General features: G+C 52.1%; 1 protein-coding gene and 1 pseudogene across 2 annotated transcripts in view; both read right to left on the bottom strand.

Moving 5' to 3' along the window:
* Nucleotides 1–16820, bottom strand: part of RCC2 (regulator of chromosome condensation 2) — a 33037-nt gene extending 16217 nt beyond the window's left edge. The window contains exons 1-4 of one of the 2 annotated variants that reach the window (XM_034956643.3): nt 16641–16820; nt 15321–15613; nt 6088–6181; nt 2541–2684 (exon numbers count right to left, since the gene is read on the bottom strand). In XM_034956643.3, coding sequence (XP_034812534.1) covers nt 2541–2684; nt 6088–6181; nt 15321–15605 — 523 coding nt within the window. In that variant the 5' untranslated portion in view covers nt 15606–15613; nt 16641–16820. Of the gene's footprint in view, nt 1–2540; nt 2685–6087; nt 6182–15320; nt 15614–16175; nt 16518–16640 lie in introns of those variants that run through there. The other variant, XM_034956649.3, reaches the window with a different exon arrangement.
* Nucleotides 16821–20967: 4147 nt separating this feature from the next.
* The window catches only part of LOC129393799 (uncharacterized), an 86869-nt pseudogene continuing 83686 nt past the window's right edge, over nt 20968–24150 (bottom strand).

Here is a 24150-nt window from a genome sequence, read left to right as displayed (position 1 = left end):
CTGCCCACTGGAATGGCGCCTGCTGCAGCTCCCCGGACCTCCTTCCCTGGGGCAGCAGCGGGACCACCCGTGCACACCTCCCACGTCTCTGCTACAAAGGGAAATGAGAGGCTCAGTGTGGTAGGGACACCATGCACAGGCGGGCATGCTCGCAGAAACACGCCGTTCCCACTGAGAGTGCCTGCAAGACAACCACCCCGTCCCTATCCTCTGAGATGTATTTTAAGACAGCACCCCATTTTGACACCTGGCTCACCAGAGTTTAATCACTTTGGTGCTCTGGGCATCCACTGAGGACCATTTGGTGTCTGCCCAGTATTTCTCTTCCTTTTTCTACCCTGTAAATGGTGCTCACATAACAGTGCCAATCCCACCCCTAGGGATCGCCCCTCAAGGACTCTCAGCCACAGGAACCCTGGTGACAAAGCACAGATCCGCCCTCAACACAACACGCCCAGCCCCACCTCCAGGACTGCTGCAGGTGCGACCAAGGCCCTGTATCTGTGAATTCCAGCGGAAGGCAGGCCTGAGGGCCAACTCCTACCCCCAAGTCCTCTGCAGAACCAAATTCAACTCCAAACAGACGTGGAAGTTGGGTGGGCCAAAAGGAGGGCTGGGAGCCCCTACACCGCATCTAGGTTTCAACACAAACTACCAAGCTCCAAAACAAAAATTCACCGGCCACTCTCGGATCCCTCCCGATAAGAGAAAAACCACACATGTAACCTGATGTGGGGAAACTGACGGAGATCTTACAGTGGTGAGAAGTCAGGGCGATTCTAGGGGGTTTTGCAACCTTCTCCAGCAATGAACTTTTCACCCTTAGGTTGTGATAAAGGCAGACAGCAGAGCCATTAAGATGAGTTCCAGCTGTCCTGGAGAAGGCTTGCAGGAGCAGCCTCTGACTACGGAAGGAATTGCGACGAAGGGAAACCAGCTTCTGACTCGCTCTAATTAAAGAATGGCGGGCTGAAGGGCCAGCACTGGCACTCGAGCAGGAGAGGCAGATACACCAGCTTCCAATGGGAGCTGCCCAAGTTCATGTGAAAGGCACGTGAATACAGAGCAACAAGTGCAAGTCTCAGTGGACTGAGATGTGGCAGGACAGGGTGAGCAGGCCACAGATGGAGACCCCACATGAGCAATGCGTCAGCCACCCTCCCATGGTACTCTACACTCACACCAGACGCCGCCCCTCTGCCTTCTAGAGTGGCGAGCAGTGGGCCTGTGACACCTCCAACCCTGTCCTCACCAACTGCACTGTCTGCTCGGGGATCACACGTCTTGATGGCGGGACATACATTGTCCCTGCCCACAGGGTCAGAACTGAGGGCGCTTTCAGAGCCACCACGCAAGTGAAGCTCAGCGAGAGATCAGAACTAAGGTATTTTAAGTTTGGGACACTGACATAAAAGGCTGTGTTCAGTGTTGGAACACAAAGTAGGAGGGGTGCTCTGGGGGAAGGGACACACATCTATGCCAACCGGGAGAAAACAAAAACTGTGGCAATGTCAGCATGTCATCAAGAGACTATAAAGTATAAATTTGGGCCAGACACACTTTAGCTTTTTTCAACAGAATTACAAAATTAGCCATGTGCAGGGAAGACAACAGATGTTAATATATTTGGACTTTGGTACAGCAGCTCATGAAATCACAAAAAACGGTTCAAACAGCCCAAAATAAAAATGCAGTCATATGGACTAAAAGCTAGCCAGAGGACCAGCAACAAAGGGTGGGGACAAACGCCAATATGCCCCGCTGGAGGCAGAGGCCGGGAGCCACCAAAAGGGCTGGGGATAAAATGAGCCTTAGCCCATACCCTATGATTGGAATGATCTGGAAGAGGACACGGGCAGGAATGGGCCGGCCGGCTACAGAGGACAGTGCCGTGGACAGAGGCTAACAGAAGAACTGGAACCCATCCCGAGTGCCCAAGTGAGGAAAAACAGAAGGGAAAGCCGAACAACTCCAAAAACGCAAACTGAAGTATCTGGGGAAATATCCTAAGAAGCAGACAACACGGACAGTGAGCTGCCAAGCCTGCAGACCAGACTTGCGCAGACCTCAGACACGAGGGCCATGGTGGCAGGGACGCAGCATCCTATGACATGAGGCGGGAGGTAGAAAAGCCAGTGGCATTTCAAGTGGCAGCAACAGAGGTCTCATGTCATATCATGCCTCAAAGAGGAAGGAAACTGTCTGCTGGAAGGACAGCCTGCCTAACACACTCACACACCTCAGTATCAGAAAAGATCAAGCTTCGGGCAGAAGATTCAGGAAAATGTTCCTTGTGTAAACGCAAGGAATCAAAGAAGTAGGGGCTGCGTATGGGCAAAAAATGTCAGGGGGGAAGGGGATCTGCATGTAGCGTGTAGACAAGAGACGAGCTGGGAATTAGGAAAAAAGACGTGGGCTGTGAACGAAGGAGCCCAGCCTTATAAGACGCGAGTCTCTTTTCCAGGCAAACAGAAGAACGTGCTGTGTGGGGACAGCTGGTGACAGTGGTCCCCAGTGCCCAGCACCCGCACAGTACTCACCCCAGCTCCACAGCTTCCCTTCCGTGGTGATGAGGAGGCTGTGTGCAGCACACGAGCCCGAGACCACTGTCCGCACCCGGACCCCAGCCAGGCACCCATATCTGTGGGGCCCCCACAAATTCTGACCGAGATTGCGGTAAGCAGCTGCAGAGAGAATGAGAATGCAGATCAGACACCTGGGGTGGTGGGGTGACCTCCAAAATGTCACTGGCCACCAAGCAGCCACTTCCCGAGGGTACCAGGGACAGGTGTTCCTCGGGTGCCACCCTGCCTTGGCTGTTGGGAGGCTGCACAAGGATCGGGTTTGCACTTCCAATCTCTGCAATGCCTCTGAAGGCCCAAAAATCAAAATACCCAGAAGCTGGCACAGGCCTGGCATCACCTGCCACCTTTACACCCATTCGGCCCCAGCCCCCTCTCTGGGTCCCACCTCTCACAGGGCTCAGCTCCACGTGTTCTGCCATTGAGCACGCCCACCCGCAAGTGCCCGGGACCTGGTGCGAGGCCTGTCCAGGAGGCAGGAGTGCTGGCTTTCCACAGCCGTCAGCTGAGGAAGAGGCTGACCCAGGAAACTCCGCTCACCCCGACAGTAACCTACCCCTCCTCCTCACACCCTGCCGCCTGCCCCTCCTTTCCCAGGCTCTCCTGCCCTCCATCTCCGGCCTTCACCCTGGGCCAGAAGGCTCTTTCTGAGGGGTGACCCGAGTGTCCTGTCTTCATGTTCCCAGCAGGTCCATCAGGCCCCTTGAGGAGGGGCACTGCTCACACAGTATCCCCCCACCTCCTGCTCCCTTCTCACCCGTCCAGTGTGACAGCCACTTCATGACTCCCCTGACCCCCACCCATATATTCGCTTCCCCTAGAATGTCCTTCCCACCTCCTACTTCTTCCTCAAAGCTCAAGTCAAGCACCAGTTCGCCTCCTTGGGGAAGCCCTCCAGGGCAACATCCACTGAGAAATCTCCTTCCCTCAGGGCTCCCCTGCCCCAGCTCTGCTCAGCCCTGCTCAGCCCACCACAGCTCTCTTCCTGAGCCCCCCAGCCCTCCCACTCCATGAGAAGCCACCCAGGGCTAAAGCTGTAGGCTCCCTCCCGCCTAGACCCTCACAAATGCCTGGCACGCAGTGAGCACTCAATGGGAAAGAAAACCACAGCACCTTCCTCACAAACCCCCCTTCACACCCTATTAGAGGATGGGGCAGGGCCAATTTCTTACTTTTCTTTTCTTTTTTTTTTTTTTGAGACAGTTTCGCTCTGCTGCCCAGGCTGGAGAGCAGTGGCGCAATCTCGGTTCACTGCAACCTCTGCCTCCCAGGTTCAATTGATTCTCCTGCCTCAGCCTCACGAGTAACTGGGATTACAGGCGTGTGCCATCACACCCAGCTAATTTTTGTATATTTAGTAGAGAGGGTTTCACCATATTGGCAAGGCTGGTCTTTAACTCCTGAGCTCAAGTGATCCACTCAGCCTTCCAAACTGCTGGGATTACAGGCGTGAGCCACCATGCCCAGCAATCTTAATTTTTGAAATTGAGACGCTCAAGAGTATTTCCAGGATTGTGGTGATTATCCTGAAATGCTAGCCACTGCCAAATCGAGTGTGTAAGACTGATCCAATGTAGGAACTGATAAAAAGGCTACAATGTCTCTATCAAGCGCCTGGCTGCCTAGAAAGTATCTGTGAAGTACGTTCCAGCCCCACCCTCCGCCCTCAGCAGAGGGCGCCACATGCTCCCTCATTCAGGTGTGGGGGCAAGTGGGCAAGACTCCTGGCCGCAGGGGGGCAGGGGCCAGCCGATCCCGCATGGCACCTGAAGCAGCACACCTGCAGACACCTCCCCTGAAAGGAGGAAGAGGAACATCAACAATTTCCTGGGGAAAGAGCAAACCAAAAATAAAAGCCTCACGGTCTATATTAAAACTTAGGAAAAACTCAAGGAGGTGGCACCTAAATTAAGATTCAGGAACTGTATTAAACAAAACTCGGAAGGGAAAAAGAGAAACGCAAGGTCTCTTTGTCATGAAGACAAAATGATGGCATGATTGACGAGTATCATCACGACCCTGTGCCGCAACACAGGAGGCCACGGGACGCCAGGCAAGGGTGCGGTGCCACACTTGAACTTGCTTGGCCAAGGGGAGTCTCAGGTGGTCAGATGCTCCTGGACTTACCAAAGCATCTTTCCCTGCAGTGCCCAGGATGCCACTGGCTCCTGAGGAGCAGGGTTGGGTTTCTTCCAGCCTCCCAAGGAAGGGCTGGAGGGACCGGGCAGGGGTGGGGGAGGGGGAGCAAGTCAAATTAAATGCCCTGCAGCAGTCCCAGGCTCTGCGGTCAGACTGAGAAGTCAATTCCCATGGCCTCCGGATCCCTGGGGTCTGGTCCCAATCACAGAGCTACTGTGTGGATTGCTGTGGTGCTATCTTGCAAAAACCAAGACATCCAGGCTGCTGGTTTTCACCAGATCTACAGCAACATACATGCGCGGGAGGCAACAGAGTTAACTAGAGGGTGGGACTCCAACCCTGGCCCTGCCACTCGCTTCCTTTGGTATTTACTGCCCTTCCCTGGGCTTCTGTATCTTCAATGTCAACTGGGCTGCTCAGTTGAAGAACGGCTTTGAGAAATGATGCAACACGGGCACAGGACTGGCAACAAGGCGCCATCAGCACCTGGGCTTACGTTACTGTAGACCAGGAGGTGCTTCCCTGGGACACCAGCCACCGTGTGGACGTGGCCCCCCCTGGCTTGGGCCTGAAGGCTGGGCATTTTCCAAACAAGGCGCTGCTGCTACCTGCAACTTAAACCCATTTCTAACTCAGCTGGCCCCCAGGTGTTTTCATGGAACAAGGTGATTTCCAACGCCCCTGTTTTAAGGTGCCAAGACGTGCCAGCGTGCAAATATTTGTTCATGGGGCAAAGCAATGCTGGAAAGCACTTTGGGAGTCTTTCCAGATGAAATTAAGAAGCCATAAAAGTTGGCTACATGCCAGCCTTCCTTCTCCTGGATGGGCCTTTTCCCTTAAGACACCAGTTTTCCAAAGGTAACTGGGGACAAAACATTACTTCTTAAGGACCTCTCTGCTTTCCCCCGCTCCACACTGTTCTGTCAAACCAGTTCCTGCAACAGTTTGGCAGCTTGCAAAGAAACGTGGACTCTTCTGCAATGTCTGAAATTTTGACACCTGACATTTGACAAATGTCTAGGACATTCTGATACCATCTCACAGACCTGGTCTCTTCATTTTAATGAAAACAACTGAGGTGAGAGGGAAGATGGAAAAGGTGGCAATGTTCATTTGAGGATACTACTTGTATTTTCCTGATTAATCTTAACGGAATTAGTGAGTCACTTCAAAATTGTGCCTTTAAAAGACTAAGATTAGGGTTCAAATCCAGCTCATCACTACAGTGGCTGTGTGGCCTCAGGCAAGTCACTTGGCCTCTTTGAAAACGCATTTGTAAATGAAGGGAATACCTACCAGGCAGGTGGTCAACAGAACCTAGCACTTAAGAAGCACTCAATGGGTTTTTGAGACACCATTCTCATACCTTGCTGTTTAGGCACTTCTTTTCGACCAATCAAGTCCCAGTTGGTTGCCCCAAAAATCAAAAGCTGCCCTTTGCACTTTGACCCTTCAAGTTTCTGCAGAGACAGAGAAAGGAAAAAAGAATTAGTGTGTAAGTCTGCACCTAGCTTTCCAAGGCTGTCCAATGACAGCACGAAACGAAAGAAAATCATTCACTGTTAGCCCTTATGTCACTTGTGACCTCCACACGAACAGAGTCTCCCCCCACACTCCCCTCCCTCATCGGCAAGTGGCAATGCGGGCAACCCCAAACCTGCCCACAGCCGCTCACTTGCTAAGCCCAGGCTCATTTTTATCCTTTGACTTCCCTTTAAAATAGCTTTTGCAAAACACTAAAAAAAAAAAACCCAAATACATGCCTCCTTCGCAAACTGATGTACAGAGGTATTTGCAGGAAGCCTGCCGGACACTCAGGGGCGTTAAATCCAGCTCATCCTAGGGCCAAGTCTCTATTTCACATGGCAAGCACGGCCTGGGACCTCAAACCTTAGGAGCCTCACATCACTTCTGCTGCCCACTCTGCCGAGAGCCTTTCCATGGGGACTCAGGAAGAAAACAGTAGAGAACAAGGTTCGATTTCTCCACTGAAGGGAGACCAGGCAGAACACAGCTTTGGTGGGTATGCAGGGGTCTGAATCAGGCGGCCTTTGATGGCACTCTCACGCCGCTGTCCATGAGCCCGGGAGCCAATGGTGAGTGAAACAGGACCTCCCAGGGGCCCGGCTCTCAAGGAACAAGCTGTCACAGTAGCCAGCATACTTCAGTGTTCATCCTCAGTCTCTCAACACAAAGTCATCAGGGCCACCAACTCTCATACTGTCAACGAAAATCTACGCCATTTAAAAAGGCCATTGTTCAATTCTGGGTGGCACTCATAATATTCTCAGCACTTTGCTTCCTTAAATGTCAAAACATACTTTTTCAAGTAGGTTGTTAGTGGAAGACTCAATTCTGAACTCCTCACTCAGTCCACACTGGCAAGGGAAGCATTCACTGCTATCACTTTCCGCTCTTACACATCTTTCCCTGGACGTGAATACGAAAGGGGTTTCCTTCAGTTTACAGAATTGTTCTTGGAAGGCTTCAGGAAAAAAGTCTGGCAAGGCGCAATGGCTCACGCCTGTAATCCCAGCACTTTGGAAGGCCGAGGCGGGCAGATTGCTTGAGCTTGGAGACCAGGCTGGGCAACATGGCAAAACCTTGTCTCTACAGAAAATAGAAAAATGAGCCTGTGGTCCCAGTTACTTGGGAGGCTGAGGTGGGAGGATTGCTTGAGCTGAGGAGCTGGAGACTGCAGTGAGCCAAGATCACACCTCCTCTCCAGCTTGGGTGACAAAGCCAGGCCCTGTCTCAAAAAAAAAAAAAAAAGGGGGGGCCAGGCACAGTGGCTCACGCCTGTAATCCCAGCACTTTGGGAGGCTGAGGCGGGTGAATCACGAGGTCAGGAGTTCAAGACCAGCCTGGCCAATATGGTGAAACCCCGTCTCTACTAAAAATACAAAAAAATTAGCCAGGCGTGGTGGCATCCGCCTGTCGTCCCAGCTACTCCAGAGGCTGAGGCAGAAGAATCCCTTGAACCCGGGAGGCAGAGGTTGCAGTAAGCTGAGATTGCACCATTGCACTCCCAGTGTTGCTGCCCAGGCTGGAGTGCAGTGATGTGATCTCGGCTTGCTGCAACCTCTGCCTCCCGGGTTCAAACGATTCTCTTGCCTCAGCCTCCCAAGTAGCTGGGATTACAGACACCCAGCTAATTTTTTGTGTTTTTAGTAGAGACAGGGTTTCACTATGTTGGCCAGGCTGGTCTCAAATTCCTGACCGCAGGTGATCCACCCACCTTGGCCTCCCAAAGTGCCGATAAAATGCCAATAAAATAACGCCGATAAAAGTTCCCAACCACACCAATAAAAATGTATTTGTTGGCCAGGCGCGGTGGCTCACACCTGTAATCCCAGCACTTTGGGACGCCGAGGCAAGCAGATCACGAGGTCAGGAGATAGAGACCATCCTGGCTAGCGCTGTGAAACCCCATCTCTACTAAAAATACAAAAAAAATTAGCCGGGCGTGGTGACGGGCACCTGTAGTCCCAGCTACTCGGGAGGCTGAGGCAGGAGATTGGTGTGAACCCAGGAGGCGGAGCTTGCAGTGAGCCGAGATCGCACCACTGCACTCCAGCCTGGGCGACTGAGCGAGACTCCATCTCAAAAAAAAAAAAAAAAACACACACACACACACACACATATATATATATATATATATATATATATATATATATATATATATATATATATATGTGGGCTGGGTGTGGTGGCTCACGCCTGTCATCTCAGCACTTTGGGAGGCTGAAGCAGGCAGATCACCTGAGGTCAGGAGTTCGAGACCAACCATGGTGACAAAGCCAGCCCTGTCTCAAAAAAAAAAGAAAGAAAGAAAAAGAAAAAAGGGCAGCTCCAGGCCCAATCATTCTAACCTCTACAGTGTGATCACCCCATGGGTATGCTTTGGCAGTATGGCTCACGCATTTCTAAGATTACACATCTTCATGACGGATGATTTCCATTTCATAGGAACCTTTACACAACCCAAACCTGATTAGGGCGTCCCCCAAGATATAGGTTCCGTCACGCTTGCCCATTCCACCACATTATGTAACAGGAAAAAGATGGTCAATCTACAGGAATGCATCCTGCAGTCCTCATGAAAAGGGGAAGTGAGGCCAGCCGCGGTAGCTCATGGCCGTCATCCCAGCACTTTGGGAGGCCAAGGTGGGTGGATCACCTGCGGTCGGGAGTTTGAGACCAGCCTGGCCAACATGGTGAAACCCTGTCTCTACTAAAAATACAAAAAATTAGCCGAGTGTCTGTAATCCCAGCTACTTGGGAAGCTGAGGCAAGAGAATCGCTTGAACCCAGGAGGCAGAGGTTGCAGTGAGCCGAGATCACACCATTGCACTCCAGCCTGGGCAACAAGAGCGAAACTCTGTCTCAAAAAGAGAAAAAAAAAGTTGGGGGGAGGGAAGTGAAACAACACGGAAACGGAGAACAACTTTGGTGCATTTAAATTATTTAGAAAATGACCTTAATCAGAGGGTGGCCCAGCCCCTGCAGCACCCACAACTCAGGTTACTTGAATTGGAGCCTAGCTTCCCCTGGTTATCTCCCCTTCTTTGTTTAACTGGCAGGCCTGGCTGGAATATGCTACTGGTCTATATTCAGTGGCTTCTGTTGAAGTCCCTGGGGAAGGAGAGGCCTCTGGGTCCTCTGCCCAAGCCTACCAAGTTGGCATGGAGGGGGCAGTAGAGACCCAGGAAGGGTGCTAAGGCACTGGAGACCAAGCTCCCAGGCCAGAGGGCAAGCCTAGAAAAGAGCCCTGGAATGCCAGCAACTGCAGACCAGGCAGGCGGAGGTTCATGGGCACCTGTGCTCAGTAGGAACCATTGAAGTCAAACCACCCAACACTGAGATGCAACCACTGCAGCAAAACTTCACAGTGCTGAGGCCACACCAGAAGCCTCAGCTCCATCAGGCCAGAGGGCATGGTTCAGGGGCAAGTTCAGACAGCCAGAGCTTAACCGCAGTGGCCTTGGCCTTGGGGAGGGAGTTTCCTGGGTGACCTGGACATTTGGTCAAGGGCTCATGAAGACTGACCCATCAAGCTAGCTAAGCATTTATACGCAAACCCAACCACGCCAATAAAAATGTATTTGTGGGCCGGGCATGGTGGCTTACGCCTGCAGTCCCGGCTACTCGGGAGGCTGAGACAGGAGAAGGGCATGAACCCGGGAGGCGGGGCTTGCAGTGAGCCGAGATCGCGCCACTGCACTCCAGACTGGGCGACAGAGCGAGACTCCATCTTAAAAAAGAAAGAAAGAAAGAAAAAATATATATATACACTCACACACACATATATATACACACACACATACACATACATACGTGTGTGTATACATATACATATTTATGTGTGTATGTGTGAAGAACCCCGGTAAACTGAGTCTACTCCAGTGACGGTGGTCAGATTCCTGTGAAGGACATTAACTATTATTCAAGTTTTTACGTCATGGATCCTATTTCCTCACACATTAGATGGAGGTTAGTGTATTTCGTTATTATTTACATAATTATTTGCTCTAAACTGCTTCCTTTTATTTCTCTATAACTTCTTTCCTCTGCCTTATGTGGAATTAACATTTAAATAGAGTAACAGAGAACTCCCAGCACTCCTTCTCACTTAAGGGGTGCTCCTCTTCATCAGAGACCAGAAACAGCCAATCGTGGGAGAGACTCCCGCGCTTGCGGGCTCCACCCGGGGCGGGGCGGGGCGGTGCCAGTGGGTGTGTGGGTGTCTGAAGCTCAGTGTGCCCTCCCAGGCAGAATCCAGCCTTCCCTGAAGGGCCTACGGATTGTTTTTTTGGACGAACTCAGTGTCTGCGACCCTGCTTGTGTATAAAGGCCATGCAGCAGACAGCCTGGCAAACAGTCTGCCCAACGAGACGAGTGATTTTCATGTCATTTCACCTGGCTGCCTCCAGCAACTTGGTCACATAACCTGGACAGAGACACACGGAAACGGACAGAAAAGGCACTGAGCTTCTTCAATCAACAAAATGGGATTTCTAGTCTAAAGCAATTTTTGCATTATGATCCAAATGCAAGGTGCATGTTTACGGGGCCCAGAGTCAACCTTTTAACACAGGTCCATGTAGAAGACCGCTGCTCCGGGGAGGTAAGACCCCCGGGAACAATGCCGGCATCGACCAGTTACCTAAGGGGCCATCAACTGAAACAGACTTCCAGCTTGGCTTTCAGTTTTATTTATTTGCTCCTTTCAGATTCAACACATCTGTCTCAGGGTCCACAAAACCTTGGCAACCCAAGACTGGAAAAACTACAAAGACCTGGGCAGCTTGCAACACTCACCTGTTTTCTAGGATCTGGCCAAGGCTGCTGCCTTTACTTGCTTTAGGAGGTTATGAAGTGCGCAAAGAATTAGGACTGAATCTACCCTAGTGTGACACTGCCATCAATATTTGGAGTTCCTGGCATGCAACTTCCCAAATCCTTGGAATCTCCAAAGCAATGTCTTTTTGTATGCTAATGACTGACACTGGCAGCCCCCAGGCAGCTTCCGGATGGGGCAGTGGGAGCCTAGGGACTTTCAGCCCCATCCTCCAACCTCAGGAGGGAGATGACTGAAGGTTAAAGTGATGATCAATGGCTTAATCTACCATGCCTACATAATGAAGCCTCCATTAAAAACCTGTAAGGACCAGGTCACAGAGCTTGTGGAGAGCTGAACATGTACCAGGTGGGTGGTCTGCAGAGGGCACGGAAACACAGTGCCCCTTCTGCCACATCTAGCCTTACAGGTCTCTTTATCCATAGCCTTTGTAATATCCTTTATAATAAACTGGTGTTTCCCTGAGTTCTGTGAGCCATTCCAATAAATTAATTGACCCCAAAGAGGGGGTCATGAGAACCCCAACTAGAGGCTGGTTGGTCAGAAGCTACCAGGGACTGGACTTGCAACTGGTGTCTGGGGTGGAAGGACAGTCTTGGGGACTGAGCCCTCAAGATGAGGAAATCTACCTCCAGGTGGATAGTGTCAGAGATGAACTGGAGGACACCCAGCCGGTGTGTGCTGCAGAACTGATTGCTTGCTTGATAGCAGGGGGAGACCTCCCTTTACGTCTAGTCACAGAAGTCTTGTGTTGGGAGGCGGGGCGTGGTGGCTCACGCCTGTAATCGCAGCACTTTGGGAGGCGGGCAAATCACGAGGTCAGGAGTTCAAGACAGCCTGACCAACATGGTGAAACCCCGTCTCTACTGAAAATACAAAAATTACCCGAGCACAGTGACAGGTGCCTGTCATCTCAGCTACTCAGGAGGCTGAGGCAGGAGAGTTGCTTGAACCCAGGAGGTGGAGGCTGCAGTGAGCTGAGATCACACCACTGCACTCCAGCCTGGGAGACAGAGCAAGACTCCATCTGGGGTGGGGGGTGCGGAAGAAGTCTGGTGTTGGTTGTTGAGTGTGGCGTGAGAGCGGAGGAAAAAAGAATTTGAATTTTTTCTTAACACCTAGGCAATGACAACGCTCATCTGCCATAAGAATGTTCTATAAAATGCACATCTTTTACTCAAGGCAATTCTGCCCCTCAACAATGTAAGTATTTGGCTCATCTTCTACAAGCCTGACACCTGCAGCTTTGGGGTCACTGAAGGCAATATGGTTTTGGACATTTCCTGGGCGGCTGCTTTCACACAGACCTCCTCCTAGCAACCCTGAGCAGGGGCAAGGCATGCAACATGCTCAGTAAAAAAGGTTCTTTCTGCAACAAGGACTGCTGTCTGCCTGTGGCAGCACACAGGGTCCCTAGGACTGCTCAACAGAGAGACAGAGACCTGAAACCTGGGGCCAGGGAGACTGGGCAGGAGGCCAACCCAGGACAAGGGGCAGAGGGCTGCCCTAGGCCTATGGAAAGGCAATGGGGCTGCATGGACCCAGCCCCGACCATGGACCAAACTCAGTAGATGCTAACAAAACTTAAACGTGGAGCACTTTGGGAGGCCAAGGTGGGTGGACCACCTGAGGTCAGGAGTTCGAGACCAGCTTGGCCAACAGGGTCAAACCCCGTCTCTGCTAAAAATACAAAAAATTAGCCAGGTGTGGTGGTGGGCGTCTATAATCCCAGCTACTCGGGAGGCTGAGGCAGAAGAATTGCTTGAACCCGGGAGGCAGAGATTGCAGTGAGCTGAGATCGCAACATTGCACTACAACCTGGGCAACAAGAGCTAAACTCCAGCTCAAAAAAAAAAAAAAAAAGCAAAACTTAAATGTAGGGTGTGCATTTTCCATGAGGCATAAAGGGGCATCATATGCTGAACCCTCAGCCTCCCAGGTGCTCTGATTCTAGAACAGCACCGACAGCCCAAAGGATGGGCATCATGGGCCCTGTTGGTTTTTAAGTGGATAGAGAAAGGAAGATGTAGCTTTTAGAGTCCTGCTTATACACATATGTAAAATAATAACGTATTTATGTGTATAAACAGGAACTTAAAAGCTGCAATGGACTGCTGTTTACTCACATTAAGACTTACAAACGTGCAACCCAACACAGGGCTTGCGCCTGTCATCCCAGCACTTTGGAAGGAGGCTGAGGCAGGCAGATCACTTGAGGCCAGCAGTTTGAGACCAGCCTGGCCAACATGGTAAAACCCAGTCTCTACAAAAAGTACAAAAATTATTCGGGTGTGGTGGTACACACTTGTAATCCCAGCTAGTCGAGAGGCTGATCAGCACACAAAAATCACTTGAACCTGAGAGGCGGAGGTTGCAGTGAGCTGAGATCGTGCCACTGCACTCCAGGCTGGCCATAGAGGGAGACTCTGCCTCAAAAAAAAAAAAAAAATACTAACAAATGTGCCATTTCCATTGACAAACCAGCTTCAAGCAGCACAGCTGGAGACAGAGGTGGGCCAGGGAGAGCCAGTGTCCCTCACACACTCCCTGTCTCTACCTCCTTGGGTCAATCTCAGCATGGGGTAAGGATCTTTTACTCTGATGGCAAAATTCAGCGTTCCAACAGTCTGGAGCTGTACAGCTGACAACTGCAGTCTTGGATGTCTAAACACAATCTTGCTTTTGGAAACTCACTCAAAATAGGATACAGGAGACGCGGAAGCTCACCTGACCTTTCTTTTTAGTTTCGTCCTAACATACTGTGTTCGAAGGGCAAATGTCTGGAGTCTGGCACAGCAGACTAGACGTCAAAGGAAAACAGTTCCTGTGTTCCAGTTTCTCAATACTTTGGCCATTGTCTAGTCTAGCCTGATCCAAGACCCCGGGCAAGACCTTTTGACAGCTTTTGACGGGCTCTCCTCCACTGCCTAACATGTTAACCCTTTCACCCAGAGGGCACTTTTACAAAGCATATTCCCATGTGCAGTCTGCAGGGACATCAGGAGTTACAGCCTTTGGAGATCCAGTTCCATCCATGACTTTGGACAAGGCCCTCGAATTCTGTGCCCCAGTTTCCCTATCTATAAAGCGGACGTAGAAAATGTGTTATTAGACACTGCCCGCGCTTCTCTGGAGGAAAGCACTCTGCTGTTAACCCTTAAACGCCCTTAGGAGATGGGCACTTATGGAAGGAAAAAAACCTCTCCGGGTGTCAGGCTCTAAACCCCAGGTGGAAGTTCTTGCTCTCTGGGGGTTATCTGAGAATCTGGTGAAAACTTAGACCCTCTTCTGAAAAACATATCCCACACCACACCAAACTTAAAGAAAGTTCTGTGTTGGGGGGGGATGCTGTGGCGGCAGATGCTGGGTTCAGATCTCCGGCTCTGCAGGCTTTTTCGGGAACGTTAACTTGAGTCAGCCACGACCTTAATTAAGATTTGAGAAAACAGAAGCCCGCCCAGGACCCTAGGAGATGCTTCTTCACTTGGGGGGGCTACAACAGAGCCCTCGCGAGCATCCTGCAGCTTCGGACCACCGGCGGCAAACAAAGCCCGAGCACCGCTCAGCCGGGGGGCTTCCCCGACCTCGGGGAAGGGCTCTGCGGAGCATGCGCCCTCGCACCCCGCCCCGGCGCCCGCCGCCCCCGCCTTCCCGGCGCGCGAGCCGGCGCAGGGCCGCACGGGGCATGCGCGGCGGCCGTCAGGCCCCGCCCCCCCCGGGCGCCGGAGCCGAGGCGGCGGGAACCTCAAAGCCCCGGCGCAAACGGCCGCTCCCCGCAGAGCGCCGGCCGCCCCCTCCCCGCGGCGCTCGGGCGCACCGGCGGCCATGGACGTGTGGGGCCTGCTGACCGCCCCCTCTTCCAGGCCGGGCGAACTTACCGAGGTCCCCTTTCCCGGGGCGGGGGGGAGGGGCGCAGAGGGAGCTGTGGGGGCGGGGCCATGACCCCCTCGCGCGGGCTTCGGCCGCCCCTCCCCCGCCGCGGGCCCGGGCGCGCGCCCCAACCGCCAACCGCCCGCGAGGTGCCCGGGGTCGGGTAGGCCGCGGGCCGCGCGCCCCGTCCCGAGCCCTTTTGTTGCGCGGAGGCGGAGGCAATGATTCAGCCCGCGGCCTGCGCCGGCCCGGCCGCCGGGAGGGAGCGTGACGCGAGGCGGCCCCCGGCTGGAACGCGCGCCGTGCCGCGTCGCTGACCCCGCCGGCCCCGGCCCTGCGCCCACCCGTCTCCCGTGCCCCTCACTCACGACGCGCTCCTTGGTGTGCTCGGGTTCGGTGATGACCACGGCCGCGCCGCCCGCCTTGCCTGCTGTCGCCGGCCGCGCCGCGCGCTTGCCCCCGCCGGGGGCCCCGTCGAGCTCCAGGCCGTCCTCGTCGCCGCTGCTGCCGCCGCCGCTGCTGCTACTGCAGCGCTCGGGCCGCTCGCGCTTCCTGCCCGCCGGGCCGCCGCGTTTCCTGGGCCCGGCGCGGGCAGTGCCGTTGCCCGAGCTCGGCTCCTCCCAGGCCGCCGCCGCCGCCTTCTTCCTGGGCATGGTCGCGGCTGGAGGGAGACACGGGGCAGCGGCGCACAATGGACGGGTTATAAACTGCGCGGGGGGAGGGGAGCGGAGACGAGCCACCCGGCCTCCACTTCCTCCCCTGCCCTCCCCAAAGTGGCGGCCGCAGGGTGGGCGGAGAGGGGGCGAGTTGGGAGAGGAAATCGCGCCCCTCCCTGGCCTCGGCGCGGCTCCTTCGGGGAATCCCGCAGGGCAGCCGGGAGCCCCAGAGGCAATCCACTGGAGAGAGAATTGAGACCCCCGGCCTATCCTTAAGTTAGGTTTGCCCACAAAGCATCACAGTTGCAACCTCGCCCCCCAAAAGTAAAGGGAAAGTAAAAGCAGCCTCCAGTCCCCTAGACTTTCATTAAAGAAGGCTTCGGGACACTTCCAGGATTCCCCCTTGGCACCTGGGTGGTAAGGGAGCCCCTGCTCCCCGGCTACCCCACCTGCTGCTTTTGTCTCCGCAGCCTCCCCCCAAACCCACTCATTGCATTTAATGCAACGCTCTCCCCCACCCTGAGTCAGCCCTGGACCCCCGTTCGGCCCCAGCTCAGGGGTGCCGACCTCGGGCTCTAGTTAGCCGAATCCCTCCGGCGGACTGCCCCCGGCGACGGGGAAAGAGCCCGAAGAAAGCTGGACCCCAGCCCCAAACACCTGCTCGCACAGACACGAAAAATAAAAACTTTAATGGTGCCCAACTCTCTCCCAGCCCCCTTGCCGGCCGTGCGGCCCGGCCGGTCTCCGATTCGACTGCAAAGTGCCCAGGGCCGCCGCCAGCTCCCCGGCGTCCCTGCGCTCTCCCCTGTCTGCTTTTTTTTTTTTTTTTTTTTTAATTGATTTTGAACAATGGGATCTCTGTCTGTCTCCGATTAAACCACGTGGATCCGCCTTCCTTCCTCTTTTTATTCCTTCAATCACCCAGCCCCCCTCCCCCAGGTTTTTTTTTAACCTTTTCTCTTTAAAAAAAGGAAAAAAAAAAAAACTTTCCCAGACCCCACAAACTGATCACTGTCGATTTTCAGACCCTACCTGGTTGGAGTGATGAGAAACCGGAGAGAAAAAAGGAAGAGAAGCAACTAAAAGACGGATCGGAGGGCTTTTTTTTTTCCGGCCCAGACGAGGGCTCCAGCCCACTCACCAGATACACTTAAAATGTAAATACGAGCTTCCAGAACAAATGCTACAACACAAAACAGAAACACATGTGCGGCCGCGCGGCAAGCGAGCGCGCGGCGGGGCGGGAGGCGCGGGGCCCGGGGCGCGCGCGCCCCCTGCCGGCCGGCGGACCCGGCGCCGGCGCCCCCGCCCCGCCCGGCCTGGCCCTGCCCTGCCCACCCGAGCCTGCGCCGCGCGTCGCACGCCTCGCCGCCCGCCACGGCTCCGCTGCTCCTGCGCCTTTCGCGGGCCCGCGAGCGCGCTTTGGGCCTTCCACGCAGTGCGGCCTGCGCGTCAGGGACTTCTTTGCGGCTTAGGAGGATGTTGGATTGTTTTTCCTGGGCACGTCTAGACAGGTCACATGAGGACACTCGCTGGAAAATAGTTACTTCGCTCACGCAGCAGCCAACAAGGGACGTGCCCTAATTGAGTGATTGGAATGAAAGATGAATACAATTTGAATAATTTTTTCCTGTGCAGAGAGAAGCTGAGTTTTATTTGCCTATGGATGTGTCCTCAGTATGTAACAAGGTGCTGTGACACGGAAGAATCACATAAAGGTTTGCTGTATTAGTGAATTAATTCATAATTAATTTGAGGGCCGTGGAGGCACTGGAAGCTGGTTTTGAGGGGAACTTTTTCATTTTTTGCCAAATATTTACTGAGCCCCCGGTACATGCAAGACCCACGGTGCCCGGGGCTGCAGAGCCAGTGAACAAGGTTTCCACCCCAGTGGAACGCACAGCCTAACGGAAAGACAGATCAGTAAACAAGTAATTACAACAGTGGTAAGCTTTACAAAGTGACGCCTGTGTAGGAACATTATGGCGAGGGGATTTATCCTAGTCCAGGGCCAGGGAAGGCATTCAGGTGGAAAGTTATGCTGAACAACTTAAAGGATGAATAAGACCCGATGAAAGGGGGCAGGAAAAGTATTCCAGGCCAGGTGGAGTGAACGGGACGCTCCACATTTCGAGATCTTGAGAGACACCTCCTGGGAGGGAAGCTGTCTGGTGGGGCTGGGGTGAGAAGAGCCAAGAGGCTGGGTTCTGAGGAGGTAGGCAGGGGTGCGAGGGCCTGCATAGACCCTAGTGAACCGCAGTGAGGCTTGATCTCGTTCGCGTGTCCTGGGACGGGTGAAAAAAGCCTTGCTTGCTTCCTCCACCTCTCCACCCCACTTCCATTACGATCTCACCATCACTTGCTCTCCTCTCAAAGCTTTTCTCCTGCTTCTTTTTTCCTGAGGCGTACTGCACAAGGAAGTTCCTTCTTCAGGCAACTTCTTGAAAACGCATAAAGTTCTAGGATTTTTGTGATTCATTCATTCATTGTTAGTGCAAGAAACAGGACTGGGAAGCATCAAGTGTCCTTTAAAGGAAGACAGAGAAACCAAGAGGCCCAAATCTAAGGTATTTGATCAAAGTCAAAAGTCTGTGTGTCAAGAGAGCTGAGAGTGCTTATGTAAAAGAACTTTGGAAATGAGAAATCAACTGGTACGTTTCAGAGATTTTCAGAAAAGTCAAGATGGAATAGAAGCACCCTTTGAAAGCCTATTCTTAATAGACCTGCATTTAAAAAGATTTTTTAGAGGTTAAACTTTGACGCTTTGATATAAAACATAAGTAGAACCAACCAGAAAAGAATTTCGCCTAAATATGCCATCAAGTCCCCTTCAGGAAATGGCATGCTGATGCTTGTCAGCCGAGGCGGGTGGCTGGGTGTTTATCCTCTAAACACCCTGTGTGGCCAATTAGGAACAGCACTGACAGTACCTTTAGATTTCGGTCTGCAAGTCTTTTCCTTTTTTCTCCTGCCCCTTTATAATCCTTTTTGCCAGCTTAAAAGACTCATGCCTCAGACACACTGATGCAATGAGACGCTAATATCATATTGCATCATCTGATCCTAGGTGTGGTGCTCCTGAAACTGGTTTTTCTTGAGGTTATGCTGCAGTAGAAAAGCACTTTGGGTATAACACCCTGGAACTGGCCCTACTTGTCAGAAGACAAAAGTAATTTTTGCAACTCCATGCCTCAATTCCACACCACTATTCTCCCAGGGAAAGCCTGCGTGACTCTCCCGGCTGGAATTGGGTGTGCAACAGACATTCATCAGTTAGGCGTGTCATGCTGCCACTTATGTAACAAATGTTACATAGTGAGGTGCACCTACAGGCAAGCTGAAAATGACACTTCCTCCTTCAAACTGTGCTTGGAATTTCACCTCGCTTCTAATTGAGCAAATTCTCCAGGGACAAGATGGTTTGGTGCAAAACCGGGAGAGGGGAAGGGAAAGAAGGTGGCTGAGATTTCTCTGACACTTTGAGGCACAGGTGTCTGGCACTGTGCTGAGCATTTTACACCCAGAATTTTGGAGATGTGGCTGCAAGTGCCAGCCTGCCGTCACTCTTTAACCTCATCTTCAGCAAAATCATATTGCAAGTTAGATTCAGCTACGCTTAAGTTCTTTTCCAGGGGTGAGGTGTGATTTTTTCTTTCTTTTTTTTTTCTTTTTTCTTTTTTTAGATAGAATCTTGCTCCTCCAGCACCCAGGCTGAAGGGTGATGGTATGATCCCAGCTTACTGCAGCCTCTACCTTCCTTGCTCAAGCGATCCTCTCGCTTCAGCCTCCCAAGTAGCTGAGACCACAGGCATGGGCAGCTACACCTGGCTAAATTTTTTTTCTTTTTTAATGTTTGTAGAGACAAGGTCTCTCTCTGTTGCCCAGGCTGGTCTCGAGTGGTCCTCCCACCTCAGCCTCCCAAAGTTGCGGGATTATAGGGGTGAGCCACTGTGCACAGCCTCAGAAGTATAATTCTTTTTTTTTTTTTTTTTGAGGCGGGGTCTTGCACTGTCACCCGGGCTGGAGTGCAGTGGTGGCAACCTCCACCTCCCAGGTTCAAGCAGTCTCCTGCCTCAGCCTCCCAAGTAGCTAGGATTACAGGTGCGTGCCACCACGCCCAGCTAATTTTGTATTTTTAGTAGAGACGGGGTTTCACCATGTTGGCCAGGCTGGTCTTGAACTTCTGACCTCGTGATTTGCCCGCCTTCGCCTCCCAAAGTGCTAGGATTACAGGCGTGAGCCACTGTGCCCAGCCTCAGAAGTGTAATTCTATTCAACTTGGCTACAGAAAGCTACACCTGTACTTGAAAGATTAATTTTCTGATCCAGTGTCTATAAAAATGAAACCAGTGATCCTGGGAGTGATGCGCTAACCAATGGAAACGATTCTTTCTCTTTTTTTTTTTGGAAACTGGGTCTCACTCTGTCACCTAGGCTGGACTGTAGTGGCGCCCATCTTGGCTCACTACAGCCTCGACCTCCTGGGGTCAAACAGTTCTCCTGCCTCAGCCACCCTAGTAGCTGAGACTGTAGACGTGCACCTCCACGCCCAGCTAATTTTTAAAATTTTTTTGTGGAGACAAGGTCTCACTATGTTCCCCAGGCTGGTCTCAAACTCCTGACCTCAAGCAATCCTTTTGCCTTGGCCTCCCAAAGTGCTAGGATTATAGGCATGTGTCACTGTGCCTGGCTTCTTTTTACTCTTTTCAATGTGACTACCACAAAATTTAATATTACATATTAAGTTTTTTGTAGCTCGTATGTTATTCCTGTTGGACATCACAGCCTTCGAAAGCATAGCTGGAAAACCAGCAATTTCCTCCAGACCCCACTCTTTCTGCATCTGTTCTCTAGTTTCTCCTCTCTGTAAAATGGCAAGATAGAGTTTGGGCTAAATTTCTCTTGAGGTTACTTCTGGATTTCATATTCCCTGATTCTGAGGACAGTAGTCAGCGGGGAATCCCTGTCATAGTGTTTGGAGAGATGTTTTCTGGGAGATGCAGATCCAGTCGTCCTATTTCTGCCAATGAGTCATGAAATTTTCAAACGCAGAGTCCTTAAATATTGTAGTTGGACCTTTAAGTTCTCTGTCTGTGAGGCCTGCCTGGGCTTGGCTTGTGGCTTCTTCATCTTTCTTTTTCTAGCAAGCACCCAGAGCAGCCCGGCGTGTAGTAAGCTGTCAATATATGTTTGTTCATCTAAATAATATCCAGCGGAAGAACTGAAGCCCAGGGAGATGCTGAGGCCTCCTGAGGCCACACAGCTGGCAGATAGGAGAGCCAGGAAGTGTACAGGTATCTGCATCAGTAGGAGGATTGTCAGAAACACAGAATCTGGCCAGGCGTGGTGGTACACGCCTGTACTCCCAGCACTTTGGGAGGCTGAGGCAGGACGATTGCTTGAGCCCAGGAGTTCGAGACCAGCCTGGACAACATGGTGAGACCCCATCTCTACAAAAATTAGAAAAAAATTAGCCAGCTGTGGCCAGGCGCAGTGGCTCATGCCTATAATCCCAGCACTTTGGGAGGCCGAGGCGGGCAGATCACTTGAGGTCAGGAGTTCGAAACCAGCCTGGCCAACATGGTGAAACCCCCGTCTCTGCTAAAATATACAAAAATTAGCCGGGCGTGGTGGCAAGTAACTTAATCCCAGTTACTTGGGAGGCAGAGGCAGGAGAATCGTTTGAACCCGGGAGGCGGAGGTTGCAGTGAGCCAAGATCGAGCCATTGCACTCAAACCTGGGGGATAAGAGTGAGACTTCTCTCAAAAAAGAAAAGAAAAGAAAAGAAAAAAATTAGTCAGGCGTGGTGACGCAAACCTGTAGTCCCAGCTACTTTGGAGGCTGAGGTGGGAGAATCGCCAGAGCCTGGGAAGTCCAGGCTGCTGTGAGCCATGATCATGCCATTGCACTCCAGCTTAGGTGGCAGAGTGAGACCCTGTCTCAAAAAAATAAAAATAAACACTGAATCTCAGGTTCAGCCCCAGACCTACTGAATCAGAATGTGTTTGTTTTTTTTTTTTTGAGTTGGAGTTTCCCTCTTGTTGCCCAGGCTGGAGTGCAGTAGCGCAATTTGGGCTCACTGCAACCTCCACCTCCCAGTTCAAGCAATTCTCCTGCCTCATCCTCGCAAATAGCTGCGATTACAGGCACCTGTCACCACACCCAGCTAATTTTTTGTATTTTTAGTAGAGACGGGGTTTTGCCATGTTGGCCAGGCTGGTCTCGAACTCCTGACCTCAGGTGATCCACCCACCTCGACCTCCCAAAGTGCTGGGATTACAGGTGTGAGCCATCACACCCGGCCCAGAATGTGCATTTTTAACAGGTGATTTTTATGCATCTTAAAGTATGAGAAGTGCAGCCAGGCATGGTAGCTCACACCTATAATCCCAGCACTTTGGGAGGCTGAGGCGGGCGGATCACCTGAGGTCAGGAGTTCGAGACCAGCCTGACCAACATGGAGAAACCCCGTCTCTACTAAAAATTAGCCGGGCGTGGTGAGCGGAGATTGCGCCATTGCACTCCAGCCTGGGCGACAAGAGCGAAACTCCATCTCAAAAAAAAAAAAGTATGAGAAGTGCGACTGAAATCATACCACTTTTCCATGCCCTGTGGAAGCCATTCAAAAGGTGGTTTCTCATACTTTAAGATGCATCTAGCCGGGCGCAGTGGCTCACGCCTGTAATCCCAGAATTTTGGGAGGCCGAGGAGGGTGGATCACGAGGTCAAGAAATCGAGACCATCCTGGCTAACACGGTGAAACCCCGTCTCTACTAAAAATACAAAAAATTAGCCAGGCGTGGTGGCGGGCGCCTGTAGTCCCAGCTACTCAGGAGGCTGAGGCAGGAGAATGGCGTGAACCCGGGAGGTGGAGCTTGCAGTGAGCAGAGATCGCGCCACTGCACTCCAGCCTGGGCGACAGAGCAAGACGCCGTCTCAAAAAAAAAAGATGCATCTAGTCCAGGGTGAGGAGGTCCAGGATGTAGAAAACCAAGACTCACCAAGCTGGCTGATGTGGTTAGGCTTTGTGTCCCCACCCAAATGTCATGTTTTTATTTATTAATTAATTAATTTTTTTTTTTATTTTTTGAGACGGAGCCTTGCTCTGTTGCCCAGGCTGGAGTGCAGTGGCGCGATCTCGGCTCACTGCAGGCTATGTCCCCTGGGTTCACGCCATTCTCCTGCCTCAGCCTCCCGAGTACCTGGGACTACAGGCGCCCACCACTTTGCCCGGCTGATTTTTTGTATTTTTAATAGAGACGGGATTTCACCGTGTTAGCCAGGATGGTCTCGATCTCCTGACCTCGTGATTGGCCCACCTCGGCCTCCCAAAGTGCTGGGATTACAGGCGTGAGCCACTGCGCCCAGCTATTTATTTATTTATTTTTATTTTATTTTATTTTTTTGAGATGGAGTCTCACTCTGTTGCCCAGGCTGGAGTGCAGTGATCTTGGCTCACTGCAGCCTCTGCCTCCTGGTTCAAGCAATTCTCCTGTCTCAGCCTCCCGAGTAGCTAGGATTACAGGCACGCACCAGCACACCTGGCTAATTTTTGTGTTTTTAGTAGAGATGGGGTTTCACCATGTTGGCCAGGCTGGTCTCAAATTCCTGACCTCAAGGGAGCCACCACGCCTGGCCTCCTGCTGCCTTTTGAAGAAGGTGCCTGCTTGCCCTTCTGCCATGATTGTAAGTTTCCTGAGGCCTCCCCAGCCATGCTGAACTGTGAGTCAATTAAACCTCCCTTGTTTATAAATTACCCAGTCTCGGGTAGTATTTTTATAGCAGTGTGAAATCGGACTAATACACTGGCCTAATGAAGACTTAAGGAAATTCAACAGATATTTACTGACCCTCTGCACTGCCCCGGGCCTGGCAGCTGGTGCACCCACTTCTCTTCCTGAGGGTTGGAGCTCACGCTTTTGCAGCCCCTGTTCCCTGCATCTGAAGGAGTAAGCAACCACTTCACAGTTTTGCCATCAGCTGGGCCTGCTCTTCCTCCTTTAGTACAGAAGAAATTTGAAATGAAAATGAGCACACCTTGGGAGTTAAATCTAATTTTTCAGACCCAGGAAAAACAGGATCGAAATCACTTTCATCAACATCTGCCTGTTAGTTTGTAACCACCGGCGCTCCCAATCTGCAGGAGTGTTTGCATTCATGTTGTGTTCCTGGCTTGAGATAGAGCCACAATTTGTAAAGCTGGTCTGTAATCAATAGCTCTTCAGTTGGCCGGGCGCGGTGGCTCACGCCTGTAATCCCAGCACTTCAGGAGGTCAAGATGGGTGGATCATGAGGTTGGGAGACTGAGACCATCCTGGCTAACATGGTGAAACCCCGTCTCTACTAAAATACAAAAAATTAGCTGGGCGTGGTGGCGCGCGTCTGTAGTCCCAGCTACTCAGGAGGCTGAGGCAGGGGAATCGCTTGAACTCAGGAGGCAGAGATTGCAGTGAGCCAAGAGTGCCACTGCACTCCAGCCTGGGTGACAGAGCGACACTGAGTCTCAAAAAAATAAATAAATAAAGGCTCTCCAGTCATTTT

This window comes from Pan paniscus, chromosome 1, assembly GCF_029289425.2.
Source record: "Pan paniscus chromosome 1, NHGRI_mPanPan1-v2.0_pri, whole genome shotgun sequence".
Classification (NCBI taxonomy): Eukaryota; Metazoa; Chordata; class Mammalia; order Primates; family Hominidae; genus Pan; species Pan paniscus.
This window is presented reverse-complemented; position numbering and strand designations above follow the sequence as displayed.